Genomic DNA, 12,911 nt, shown 5'->3' with positions numbered 1-12,911 from the left:
CTATATCAAATATCAATAGAGTGAAAACTGTACATCTTCTTTTAAACACAGTGAATATGGCTAACTACTGCCATTGCGGATAGGTCACGGTGAAACTTAGGCGGGATTTTCATGGGTAGTTGAAACTGTCGCACTTTGCTGCCGAATTTTCGACCAATAGGAATGCCAAGAATATAGGTAATTCGCATTCATTGCGCACCAGATATCGCTAGAGTCTGTTGTGTAGGGATTCTAGGTATCAGCTCCATATACCAAGCCCCACAGTAACACCCGAATGAGTTTTTTTTAACCGTTTGTTAGTCGTTTCTTGGTGTCTGATAGTGAATTCCCGACGTTTAATAGTCAATAGTTTAGTCGCGAATTATTAATGAAACCAAATCCGCTTGGGAATTCGAGTGATGTCAGCCCTCATAATTGTATTTTGGAATCGAATTGAGTACTACTTGCGCGAAATCGTTTTTAGGTGCTTCTTAGCACTTCTCCAACCTTTAATAGTCCCCCAATTATGTGTCAACTTAAAAAAATCATTTCTCTCACCCGAAAAAAATAAATAAATCAAATGTCTGTAACCAGGCACTAGATCCGGATGCTTGTCCAATCCTAGCGTATCTAACTTACAACAGCTTTTCACCAGCTTCGGAACGTATCCCAAGACTCTACCGTGTTTTTTCCATTCAGTTGACCTATATATAGAGATAGACTGCGCGGTACGAGCACCGAAGTGAAGCCCTAATTAAAAAGACAAGCAGCACCGGGTGTCCGACCCCCAACTTTAATCTATGACTTGGCGGGAGAAACACCTAACTTCCTCGGTTGGCTTATCGCTTTCCTCGCCTGACAGCTGCTTCCACTGCTACTTCCGACTTTTTTGGTCATGCAATCGAAAGGTCAGACTCCCGCTGTTGCTTTCTCTTTTTAATTAGGGCTTCAGCCCGGCACATGGACCACGCAGTCTATTTCTATAAGTGTATGGGTCTTTCACAGTGGTTTTGGCCACGGTCTTGTACAGGGTGTCCAAGCTCCAAATGACCAAACTGATAGGGGTTATAGAGGAGGTCGAACTGAGTAAACTAACCCAGGGAACACGTGGTCTCCAAAGTCGCGTTTGTGACATACGAGCTGTTCAAAAAGACTCACTAAGCACCGCAATATAGGCAACTGCGTACACTAAGCGCTGGCATGTAAGCAACCGAGTAAACAGCAGGCAGTAGTTTGCGATCTAATTGATGCACGCTTGGTTGCTGATGCGAAACAGAACGCGTTCAAATTCACGAAATTTAAACGAAAACACTCTTAACATTGAATTTCGCGAAAGCTAACGTGCGAGGGAAATAGCCTGATCATTTATCCGCGTTGAGCTGTGTACTGGGTTGCCTACATGCCGGCGCTTAGTATGCTCGGTTGCCTATATTCCGGCGCTTAGTAGATCATCTTTAACAGCTCGTATCTCGCGAACGCGTCTCCGGAGACCACATGTTCTCTGGGTTAATTTACTCAGTTCAATCTCCTCTATAACCCCTATCAGTTTGGCCACTTAAAACTGGGACACCCCATATGCATACAGGTCGGAAAATGAAGATCCATTTCGACGAGGTCGTGTATCGCCGTTATTAGCCCCGCTATTCTTTTCACTCGCGACCACATACGTCGCTGCGATTTAGTAGTATTCCCACCCACGGCCCTCTGTAATCCCCCCTGTCCCCTTCGTCGTCACTACTAAGCAGCAATTAATGCTACGTAGCGGCGAAAAATGTAAAAATATCTGAATCGGCTAACTGGTACTACTATTTCGTGGTCGTTTCCAGACCTGTATGTAAGACCGTGGTTTTGACTTCCTAATTTTGCCCTCAAAGCATTCTCACATCCTATACCTATATATCCGTGCATTTTCAACTATGCAGCATCCCTAGGATTCCGCCTTCTGATCAGTTGAAAACTGGGGAAATCGTACTCAACACGCACTCCGTGCGGCCAGGTGTACACCCAATGCAATCGGTTGTAAAAAGTAGTGTTTTTGTATTTTCTTTCCTCGCGACGCGTATCAAGCCGTTCTTTTCCCTTCTCGCGACGAATCTCGAGGTAATTGAGGAATCAGATGTATAAATACTAGATATGTGCCTAAATACATAGGTACCATACAAATATGCGTAAACCGGCCATTATGGCATTGATTAAGATAGAATTATTCGACATTAGACGATTTCAGAAAAAATTGCAGGATTCTTTTATGAGTTTCAGGCGGGAATTTCCACCGGAATGAAGTACCGTATTATTTCGCGTGCACATAACCATTGCAATTTCTAGTACGGGGTGGGTAAAATAAAAACCAGACCGATTCAAAACATGAATAAAATCTGAACGCGTCGACCAATCTTCAGAAACTTTTTTTGCTAAAAATTAGAAGAATAGTTCTTTCGTTCCGCGTGGGAAAATCCAAAAAATTTTTATTCCTGCTGAGATTCTTGCTCTTGAAAAACGGATTTTGAAAAAGTCGTTGGGAAGATGAAACAAAATAATATTAAATAATGTTCAACTTAAATTCCATCTTAAGTTGTGATTCGATGTTTGATTTTGGCGGTTTAGCAATTTCCCTAGATTCTATTCACGTGATATGAAACATGAAGCTTATACTTTTGATTTTGAACGTGAAAATTTTTGAAAATCTATGGATGGGTTTTAAAATTGGTCCGGATTTTTTTGCGGACTAATTTGCGGTCGATCGAATGATACTTTCAAATATATCTCTACAAATAATCCGATGAGCTTGAAAACTACAAAACTGGATGCATTTTACTATACTTAAACTCTATACGAAGTATATGAAAATATCTTGATTCAAAATAATACTACCATCCCAGTGTGCTGTAGATGAAAATATACGTATGAAGAAAACAAACACACATAATTTATTTATTCTGCGAGCGAGAATGCGTAAAAAAGGCTAACGAAAATAGTTTTATCAAGATATACAATCGAAGCTCTTGAGATTCACATAGCGCAAGTTTTGTGATTCGAAAACACCTACTAAGAACAAATTTCACTTAACAACAGAATTTTATGCCACTATTTCTACAATCACCACCACACACAGTTTTCTCTGTTTGTCTCCGTTGCAGCTTTAGAAAGAGGCTCACGCAAGTGATCATGATTGCTTTGATTAGTGATACCAAATTTAAAACGGAGTATGCTAAAGTTTTTATGCAAGTCACAGATAATCGGCCTGTGAATTTTGTTTCTAATGTCCACAACCAATATGTATGTATGTACATTGAAAACTTAGATATAATAATTGTACTTTAAAGGATTAAACGAAATTGTTCCTCTGAAATTATTTGTGTGGAGTTTCTGTATTACCGTAGAGTAATTGTTTCAAAGATTCCTCGTTGATCGTTGACGAACAGATAGCTTCTGTGCTATTCTCGCTAGCAAAATCTTGTTGAATCATTATATCGTGACATCCGTTCATTCCGCATTGAAAGTCATTTGTCATCGAGTGTAATGCTACGCTGGAAGTCTGATTGACATTATTGATAATAGTTTCACTGCTTGTCGGAGAGGAAAGTCTCAGGTGTTCCATTTCGTTTGATGGCGATCGAACTTCGTTCTCTGTGGAAGATGACTGACCCATGGAAAAGAAGTGATTCTTTCCGTCACCCAAAAGCAATTCCTGCTCGGACTCTACTAAGCCAGTCCTTACTGATATCTCTATAGAATCCTTAAGGGTTGTTCCATTTAGAATATTGTGACCCCACAAGTCCTTGATGAATGTTTCATCGTTTCTATCCTTGCATTTCATTGCATTCAAACTCCGCTCCGTGTCCACTTCCTCCTTTAATCGTTTTCCTTCGACCTCTGATTGCCTCGTTAAAACATGCTGACCTAGGTTATTTATTATCAAAATGTACCTGTTCTCCTCATTTGCAATACACTGAACTTGCGAAGTCTCAGCCTCTGACGATGACGGAATCTTCATGCTGTTGGTACCTTCTGACGCACTGGAATCCTTTATCTGCGATACCTGCAATAGTCGCTGAACCAGATCGCTCGACTGACGCACCACCATTCCTGGTGGTTGCGCTGTACACTTGTGCGTTCGTTGACTCACCTGGTATCAAAGAATAAAATACAAGCATTAGTTGCGTTCTGAGTAATAGTTTTTTCAAACCAGCTATTTTCACAGTATGGAATAGCTTTTTTCGTTTTTGTAAATTAACTCATTTGTTACTTTGTATCTAAAGCATTTGCCACATGCTGTACATTTGTATGGCATCACTCCAGTGTGGATGCGCCGATGTACCAAGTACGATACACGTTGGCGAAAACATTTGCCTAAAGAAAAAAAAAACGACTGAATTAAGAAAAATAAAAATTGTAAATATTCTGAGATCCGAAGAAAGAAGTCCAATTTACTATTTTCAGGCTTGTTGATTAGAAGAGAATAATCACCAACCATGAATTATGCGTACCGCATGTTTCGCAGGCAAAAGGCTTTTCTCCCGTATGGATACGTTCATGATTGTGCAGAGTGGAGAGTTCCTTGAAAGATCTACCGCAAGTCGTACAAGTATGAGGTTTATCATCCTTGTGGTAAAGCCTGTGCTTATGATAAGATTGCTGAAAAGTGAACGTTTTGTCGCAGATGTTACACTTGTAAGGCATCTCACCAGAATGTAATCTCTTATGCTTTTTCAGGAAATATTTCGTCGTAAACATTTTACTGCACACATCACATTCCCATTGTTTTCCCTCGTGTGTCTTCAAGTGTTGAGTAACATGTTGCTCCTGTTTAAATTTGCAAAGAACGTTTCCTGGTGATAGAATTCAGACGAAAACTTTGATGTTAGAAATAAAAGGACAAAAGAATTGTTCAATAGTCGAACAGAAGTTGATCTGACTATTTCAGAGTTAAAACATAAGGTTCGTTAAAAAATCCTCAAAAAATTTGTTTTCAGAAACGTTCCAAAATTTCAAATGATCCAATCATATTATGAATTTCTCACAGCTTGTGAGTTTTTCCGATAAATTTTCGATATTTGGCAAAATATTTTAATCTTGGTGTCAGAAATTGATTTCAGAAAATTCACGGAAAAACTCAACAATCTTGGAGAATTTCTAAAAAGCTTTCATAATTTTAGTTTTATTAGAGTTATTCTTTTACAGATAATATGTCCAGACTTTTTAGTTGAATTTCAGAAAAAATAATTTAATCTATTCCCTAAAAATTTCTCATTTCTCTCACAAATTCACCTTAGTTTTCCATAACTTGGTACCATCAGAAAATACGTGGTAAACACCAGATCTCATATTTTTTAGGATTTGCAATATGAAATGAAGTTGTCGAAAAATATGAGTCTTCTGTAGAAATTGGGCTGGTTTTCACCTCTAACTCGACATGATCAGAAATATTCAGAAAGCCAAGACTTCGGCAGTTGTCTCAAATTTTCAAGAGAAAGAAAAAGTTCTAAAAGAATTTGAGTTTTTCCCAGAAAAAAAGTCGATTTTTCTTCAAACTTGACTTCATCGGAAATAGTAAAAAAAATTGAAATATCGGAGTGTTTTCCCAGATCATCAGTATAAAACGAGATTCCGTAAGAACATATTTTTCTATCCAAAAACGATCTCTAGTATTTTCTGAAACTCTTCAGACACTATTAGAATAATTCAAACTTTGCTAAAAATAATACAGAATTTTTTTCAGAACCGCAGACTAAACGTCTGGTATATCTCCAAAAAATGTCTGAAAATCATTTTTACAAGGAAATACCTTCTTAAATAGTTTTCCGCAAGTTGGGCAGTTATATCCATGTTCGCCGGGCATTGGAAAGGCGTCGCCTTCCTTGGGTAGCGAGCCTAGATCACATATTGCGTTATTACTTCGACAGATTCGGCTGTAAAACAGTCTTACCTAAATTAAAACCAATATGCGCTACCCTCATATGAACCATAAGACTGCCCCTCATTTTGAAAACCTTAGGGCACAAATGGCAAGGGTAATTCTTCAGTAAATCTTCAGTTTTCCTGTTCACATCTTTTTCGTTAATCATGTGCACAAGTTGTTTGTGAAGAGTTAATATATTCAGATCAGAAAAATAAACACCGCATATGTCACATCTTTCGGTTTTCTCTTTTGTGGCCGGCAGTTGTGGCGACTTGAGTTGTGGTGATACTTGGCATTGTTCAGAACTTTCTCGCTCCTTTGTAGAGTTTTCTGTTATCATTGTTTCTGCTTCGTTGACATCTTTACTTTCGGCTACAGACTCAAGCAATACTTCCATGTTACTTTTTGGTAACACTTTTGGGCATATTGTTACAATTTGAGATGAATTAGTTTCCTCAATAGACGTGATTCCTTTGTCCAACAAAACATTTTCTGACCAAATTGGTTGGAACTCAGAGATTTTTGTTCTATAATTTTCATCAACTTTCTTAGATTTATTAAAATTCTTCAATGAATTTTCTACACACGTTTCCAATTTATCGTTACTAAATCCTGATGACGTTTGTTGGGTCACTGGTTCTCCGGCAGGCGTAATACTCTGGACGTAAATTTCCTCGGCAATAGAATTATTCACATTGTGACTCGAGGTTGCAGATTGGAGTTGTGGCAACGTTTGTAAAAATATTACCTGATTCGCTGTCGTGGTCGATGGAATTATTTGACTTTGGCTTTTTGGCAAATTTTTTACATTAGGAAAGTCATTTCGAGAACCGATCATTTTGTTGATTACATTCCAATTGTGGATGGGAGTGCAGTCGACGTCTTCTTCATTCCTTAGGTTCTTCTGATTTTCGATAACAGAGCTGATACCGTTCCTGGCATTATGATCGTTGGAAAAATTAATCGTGTGGCTGAATAAATGTATCGTCAGCTTGTCTACGCCTAGTAATACTTCGTTGCATACTGGACAAGCCAGTGGACGCGTTGCCACACTTATAAGTCCTGCGCGCAGTGCATCAAGCGTCAAAAATGCAGGCTGAGAGCAGAGCGGACACGCGAGTAACTTTGCACACATTTTACTGCTGTTGTGGTTCCTTTCAATGCAATTCTGTTAATATACGTACGAAGGTTCAAACATCTTACACTTCACTTCGTAGCCAGGCTTTTGTTGCTGTTCAGCAGATGCATTGAATTGTAGTTAGGAAAAGTCAGTTATCCGACTAACTACATCTGGTATTAGGAACTCTTAACAACTGTTGCAAACATGCTACCTCTGGTGTCTGGGTAGTTAAAATTAGAACAAAATATGCCCTCGTTGTTTAGGCTCTGCATTTGATCTTGACCTGTTTAGATGCTCATTAGATGCAATGATCAGGTATAGAGTTAATTTGACACCAGGATCTTTCAATTGCGTTGACTTGTTGAGTTGTAGAGCTTAGAAAATCTTGATTTTGTTCAAATCCGAATTTCTAATTATAGAAACGTCAGGCTTAATACTTATTTTCAGACAAAACTCGCTCCTCACACCAATTCTATATTTATATTCAGTTTAGGGCGGGAGGTTCAAGAGGTTTACAACGATAATGGTTATAGTATCCTGATTTGACAGGCCTCGGAATGTTGAGTTGAATTTCCTCTGGATTCCAGAATATGTGTATTGTGTAATAAAATTTTATCCAACGTTTGGAACAGATGTAATTATCAAATAAAAATTATAACAAAATTTAAAAATGCAAAAGCTAGTCTGGATATCAAAAGTTAGGAATATAAAAGAATAATCATTCAAGACAATTCTAACAATTTAATTCACGTTTATAGGTATTAGTGAACACGAATAAAATAATATTCCTATCACGTACAAAATTCGAGTTTGAGCATGGACATATAACATAATGCAAGCTGATATTAACAGGTTGAGAAAAGCTTTTAGAAATAAAACGTTGAAAAGGATTGAAATCTGGTGTTTTCTTATCCAATGCTAATGTTTTTAGGCTTAATTTGTTTGCTATAGAGGTCTCGAGCGATTCTCTAAAAAAAGTGTTACAGGATCTCCAGAGTGGATAAAAATAGATTTATTCAAGTAAGGTACAACAGATGTTAGTGAATTACATTTGCATATTATAGTTGCACAATAATGTACATTTTTTTGATTGTACTTTAGACAATTTGTGAAAATCCTACCGACGAGAAAAATGAGCCCAAAACTGAGAGATTAGAATCAAATCAAAAACACCAGAGTTTAATCGTTTTGAAGGTTCTAATTATAAAAACCTTTTCTCACATTGTTGATATATTCATATTTACGCAGAGTGGCCTTTATTACGTTACAGGGGTGTTGGTTTCATTCACGTTCGTCATTATTGGTAGAAATAACACTGCTAGAAATTTTTCAAATGTTTTTCTATTTTCTTAGCTTTTGATCCAGACATTACCACACATACTCCAGAAGAAATTGTGCAACGTTAGGAAGTTTAAGAATTACAGGACATTTCCGAAGCCTGTGGTTAGACATTTTTTATTAAACAGCCAATTATCTATAAATGGCAAAAAACATGCAAGTGCATGCATGATACAATTTTATGGACAGTCATCTTTTGCAGATTAGCTTAAAATTGGACACTTGTACGGCAATCCATCTTTGCAGCAGTATTCACGTCCTGCCGAGAGATTCGTGTTTATCCATTCATCCTTGCAGTTCTTTATGAACAAGTATGCCTGGAAGTAAATTGTGGTATTGAAAATTTGAAACTGTACTATACGCACAACATTGCAATTCCAACCGACGTAGAAAATATGAATTCATTTTCGTTATTGAAGCAAGCGTAATAAGTCTTCTCTTTTCACCAGTGTTATGAAATCATGTGCTAAGAAAATTTAATTCTAACACAATATTACCGATTTTATCTAATTTCAAATTGCATCAAGATATCAATGAGCTTGTTTTTATTTTCTGATAATGTAAGACAATTATTTGACAAAAACTTACCCTTTCTTTATGACAATCACGATCAATTGATCCGCAGAGAATCGCTGGACTGTTGGGAAGGTGCTTCACAATCTGTGAAAGTCATCGATATTCAAAATTGTAAATAGTTATTCAGTTGATGAATGAATGATAATCGCATGTATTCATTTTCTATTTTTGATACCAAAAAGGAATACTAAAAGAAAAAGATAAAAGTAAACAGGAATTTAAATTGCCGTTAATGGTTTTTGAACAACAAAAAGGTTACTAACAGTGTCGAGGCATTTGTTGGTACAGAGTTTGTTCCCGACAATTGAGCAGGGAAAATCATCGGGATGTTCGTGAAGTAGAGCTGGATTTCCTTTAGGTTGTTCCTTGCTTCCCTTCTTGAACTGCCCGCTCAAAAATACTCCGCAAACACAGCCGAGTGGTGTTGTTTCAGTTGTAGGAGCATCGGTTGTTGTCACATTACTTGTCGTTGCTGTCTGCGTCGTTTCATCCGCACAGATTTGCGACGCACACAAAATCACGGCCAGAATTTGTAGGCGCATGGTAATAAGCTGTAGACTCAAGAATAATTTGAGACAACAATTCAGGGCCAGGAAATAACTTCATTTGTAATAAATCTGAGAACATGTTTCTATTTGATAGATAATCGAATACAAAATTCGATAAATGTCGAATCAGTGTTCTTTCTCAAAAGTATAACTCGACAAGTCCGAAAAATAAAATAAAACATAATGCATATTACTTCAATTCACAATTTCACTTACCTGTAGCAGAAATTAGGCACTTGTTAGTTGAATGACTAAGACTTGAATAAGTCTTTTGGCGTTTATCCAGATATGTTTTAAACCTGCTGATTGCTTTATAATGCAAAGTTCCGCAAAATTGTCAGCGTCAACAGTTACACAATGAGGTCAACAGGGAAGGAAAAAATTGCTTGCTGTGCAAAATACCAACAAATAAATTTCAGCACTGCACAAAAACTGTTGTCCGATTCCTTGGTATTGGTAAAGGAAGCGTGAATATATTAATGTTTTCATTTTCACGAATAGTTTTTCCAAATGTGACAAAACAATTTTTCATTTTTCGTTTTTTTGCTTCCATTTTCACGTTCCTAAAGTAACAGATCCACAAACTGTGTTAACAATCACATTAACTCATTTTGTTGTCTACAATACGAAAAAGTAAGTAATGAAACATAATACTGAGAAATTTGTTTAAATTTGAAGCGATAATTAATTAACTGAGCATTGTTTTATGTTCAGAATTAATGCAAAAGTTTTGAAAATGCATTTTGAGGAATCTCCGAAAACGTAAAAAGAGATGTCAGTTTTTGAGAAAAAAGATTTAGAGAAACACAGAAATGTTTGTCCTATGGGAAAATTAAGTAACTTAATTCTCGAGATTTTATCGATCCAGTGAATTTGTACTGATAGGAAAATTAGTATTATAATACATTTTTACTTTTATTATAATACACATCTACATAACAAGAAGCTCACAATTAGTGAAGAGTTATATAAATCCTACTCCGTGAAGCTGATGTTCTTTTTCTTCTTACTCGATATGAGTTTAGCTTCACCTTCAAGAACAATTCGTTCCATGTTAGCAATGCAGCGATATTTACACCTGATAATTTTCCTTATAGCGATTACGTCAACAGTTATCGAAACAGTATCGCCAGTATAACAAGGATTCAAATACTTGATTAGCTGTTCAACGACTATTGTCCCAGGACCTGGTAATTTAGTACCAATAACTCCAGAAACCAAACTATTTAGGAATGCTCCGTGGACAATATTCTTAGGAGAATCTATGTGAATTGGATTGAAATCGCCAGTGAGCTTGGCAAAACTCAAAATATCATCCTCCGTTATCAATTTAGTTATAGTTATAGTATCGCCGGCTTTGAAGCTTCGATTAGAGGCAAATTTCGACTGAAGATTGGCACTGTAGGACCTTGAATGCCTTGCGCAGAGTGTGCAAAGCCTGCTATACATCATGGATTAGCTAAATAATATCGTTTGGTGATTTGAAGTATCAAAATATTGTGACAAATATTCTTAGAGAATGAAAATTGGTTCAATGCGGTAGTGGAATCGCAGAAACTGGTAAAACTGTTGGATGTTCTTTGGTGTGCTTGACGTCGGTATCGGAACAGTAATCTGTAAGGAATATAGTTGCCAAGTTTTTAATTCTAATATTGGAACTATTTGAGAAATGTATCATAGATTCGATAATTTTAGGAGAAGTTATGAGTGGTTTCGAAAAAGGCGAGATCAGGAACATCAATGTTGTTGTAGCAGAAAGAACAGTCTCTTCGTCGGAGGATGTCAACAGAGACGATACAGCCTGCACACCTTGACTGTGAACGATGTAATCTTTGTTCTCTGGATCTGCAAACAAAACTTAGGTTTTACGTGGGAAATCTGTGATGAAAAAATTATCAAAAATATTCAACTGTCTGAAATTTAAATTCTGAGTAATTTGGTAGAAATTTTTGAAAGTGTATGAGAATAATTTTTGCCAATGATGGTTTTTGTTGACGATAAGTAACATTACCTAAACACAAGTTGCAGATTCCGCTGATGGCAAAACGTACAAAATCTTTGTCATCTTCCGAAAGTAAATATAGGAACAGATCGATTACCTTCAGTTTCCGTAGATATTCATAGTTTATTGGATCGTAAGCAAAATTTGCCAAGTTAGCCAACACCTGTGTCTTTGCTTCTGTGAATGTACAATCAATTTTTACATGTAAATAATGTATTCGACAAATTTATTTGGTGTAAAATAGGTCATTCGGAACTTCTCAGTTAGATTGGGGTTAGGAATTCTTTCCCATGTATTCCTCTCAGTGCTTTTGTTTCAACCGAATTCCATATTTGTATGTTTAGAATTAGAAGTGGATGGACATCATCGAATTGTTTGTATAATGAAAAATCATGCAAGCTCAAACGTTTTGACCATAACAACAACACAAAAATTAGAATATTAGTATCGATTACCTTTAGACTTTGAAGTTTTGAATTCGTTAGTCAAAAGTTTTAAGAATTCAAAACGGCCAACCTTATTCTTTCCTGTACGTGCAATCAATTGTTCTTTTCTAGTAAACATAATATCCAAAATCAACCCGAATTCCTGAAATGTGGAGGGTAGGAAGAAAGAGTTCCACCCGCTCCACTCGGCACTCGGCGCTTCCTACATTAAGCTAGTTGCAGCCGGAATTTCGAATAATAATGGTTCCAATTCTTGCCGATAGCAGCGCTGGCGCAGATTATTCCTGGATTTGTACAAAGGATTTGTAATTCGAATCAGAATTGCCAGCTTGGTGATTTTCCCGCTAAATCTGGTGGTTTTAAAAGATTCTTGGTGAGAATACTTATCTGATTACCTGTTGGCGTAAAATTTGTCGATTTTCAAAGCAATTTGGTTTCTTAGAGCATATACAGTATGGAGCAAGCCTGGTGGCGGAAAAAGTGTCACCGAGCCGGCGAAAAAAAGAGACATAGTATGACGAGTACTTCTCTCTTTCCACGGCAAGAGCGTACTTATGTTAATTGAGTGCCCCAAGCACTGCGGCGATATTGTAATCCGAAGAACATATCTTAGACATGCAAATGCACTAGGGGGTCAGGTTATTGAAACGAGTCATTAATCTCAAGTTAACGTATTTTTAAATGTAAAAATCTAATTTGTAAATGTGCGCTGACTGAATCGTAATATGTATGAAATAGTCTTGACCACCTTGTATTAATGTAGAATGAATTCTTGGATATGTAGGTCTTTTAATTAACAACAAACCAATTTGATGTCAACGTTTCGACTCTGGATTTGAGTCATCTTCAAGACTGATATATTTATTAATTCATCTACGGAACGAATGAAATGTTACAAACAGCTTGCGATGTGACGCAAGGCAAGATTTAAACGTATATATAAAAAAAAATATAGGCCTCTTGCGTACCTTTCAAGCAAAGGAAACGTGCTTGTATTGTACAA

The 12,911-nt window shown here is 36.9% G+C and overlaps 3 protein-coding genes across 3 annotated transcripts; all 3 read right to left on the bottom strand.

Moving 5' to 3' along the window:
- Positions 1-2,937: 2,937 nt before the first annotated feature.
- Positions 2,938-7,390, bottom strand: LOC124404877 (zinc finger protein 624-like). The gene is made up of 5 exons (XM_046879349.1): positions 5,906-7,390; positions 5,765-5,850; positions 4,467-4,782; positions 4,226-4,329; positions 2,938-4,105 (listed from the first exon to the last, which is right to left on the bottom strand). Exons 1-5 carry the CDS (start codon positions 7,011-7,013, stop codon positions 3,329-3,331), a joined length of 2,391 nt encoding a protein of 796 aa, XP_046735305.1. The 5' UTR covers positions 7,014-7,390; the 3' UTR covers positions 2,938-3,328.
- A 579-nt stretch (positions 7,391-7,969) lies between these two features.
- LOC124404878 (follicle cell protein 3C-1) lies at positions 7,970-9,746 on the bottom strand. The gene is made up of 4 exons (XM_046879350.1): positions 9,677-9,746; positions 9,176-9,463; positions 8,925-8,996; positions 7,970-8,653 (listed from the first exon to the last, which is right to left on the bottom strand). Exons 2-4 carry the CDS (start codon positions 9,452-9,454, stop codon positions 8,540-8,542), a joined length of 465 nt encoding a protein of 154 aa, XP_046735306.1. The 5' UTR covers positions 9,455-9,463; positions 9,677-9,746; the 3' UTR covers positions 7,970-8,539.
- Positions 9,747-10,373: 627 nt separating this feature from the next.
- On the bottom strand, positions 10,374-12,050 carry LOC124404686 (armadillo repeat-containing protein 7). The gene is made up of 4 exons (XM_046879018.1): positions 11,918-12,050; positions 11,472-11,639; positions 10,997-11,305; positions 10,374-10,914 (listed from the first exon to the last, which is right to left on the bottom strand). The coding sequence occupies exons 1-4, from the start codon at positions 12,024-12,026 to the stop codon at positions 10,436-10,438; spliced, it is 1,065 nt and encodes a 354-aa protein (XP_046734974.1). The 5' UTR covers positions 12,027-12,050; the 3' UTR covers positions 10,374-10,435.
- Positions 12,051-12,911: the final 861 nt, after the last annotated feature.

Source organism: Diprion similis, chromosome 3 (genome assembly GCF_021155765.1).
Source record: "Diprion similis isolate iyDipSimi1 chromosome 3, iyDipSimi1.1, whole genome shotgun sequence".
Lineage (NCBI taxonomy): Eukaryota > Metazoa > Arthropoda > Insecta > Hymenoptera > Diprionidae > Diprion > Diprion similis.
This window is presented reverse-complemented; position numbering and strand designations above follow the sequence as displayed.

Excerpts from the sequence above, each read along its gene's own strand:
- LOC124404877 (XM_046879349.1), bottom strand. The coding sequence starts at position 7,013 with ATGTGTGCAAAGTTACTCGCGTGTCCGCTCTGCTCTCAGCCTGCATTT. Across the intron at positions 4,783-5,764 it reads GCGGAAAACTATTTAAGAAG|GAGCAACATGTTACTCAACA; the intron begins GTATTTCCTTGT and ends AAATTTAAACAG. Across the intron at positions 4,106-4,225 it reads GCAAATGCTTTAGATACAAA|GTGAGTCAACGAACGCACAA; the intron begins GTAACAAATGAG and ends CTTTGATACCAG.
- LOC124404878 (XM_046879350.1), bottom strand. The coding sequence starts at position 9,454 with ATGCGCCTACAAATTCTGGCCGTGATTTTGTGTGCGTCGCAAATCTGT. Across the intron at positions 8,997-9,175 it reads CCAACAAATGCCTCGACACT|ATTGTGAAGCACCTTCCCAA; the intron begins GTTAGTAACCTT and ends TGACTTTCACAG. Across the intron at positions 8,654-8,924 it reads GTGATTGTCATAAAGAAAGG|GCATACTTGTTCATAAAGAA; the intron begins GTAAGTTTTTGT and ends ATTTACTTCCAG.
- LOC124404686 (XM_046879018.1), bottom strand. The coding sequence starts at position 12,026 with ATGTTTACTAGAAAAGAACAATTGATTGCACGTACAGGAAAGAATAAG. Across the intron at positions 11,640-11,917 it reads CAAAACTTCAAAGTCTAAAG|AAGCAAAGACACAGGTGTTG; the intron begins GTAATCGATACT and ends GTACATTCACAG. Across the intron at positions 11,306-11,471 it reads AATCTGCAACTTGTGTTTAG|ATCCAGAGAACAAAGATTAC; the intron begins GTAATGTTACTT and ends TTTTGTTTGCAG.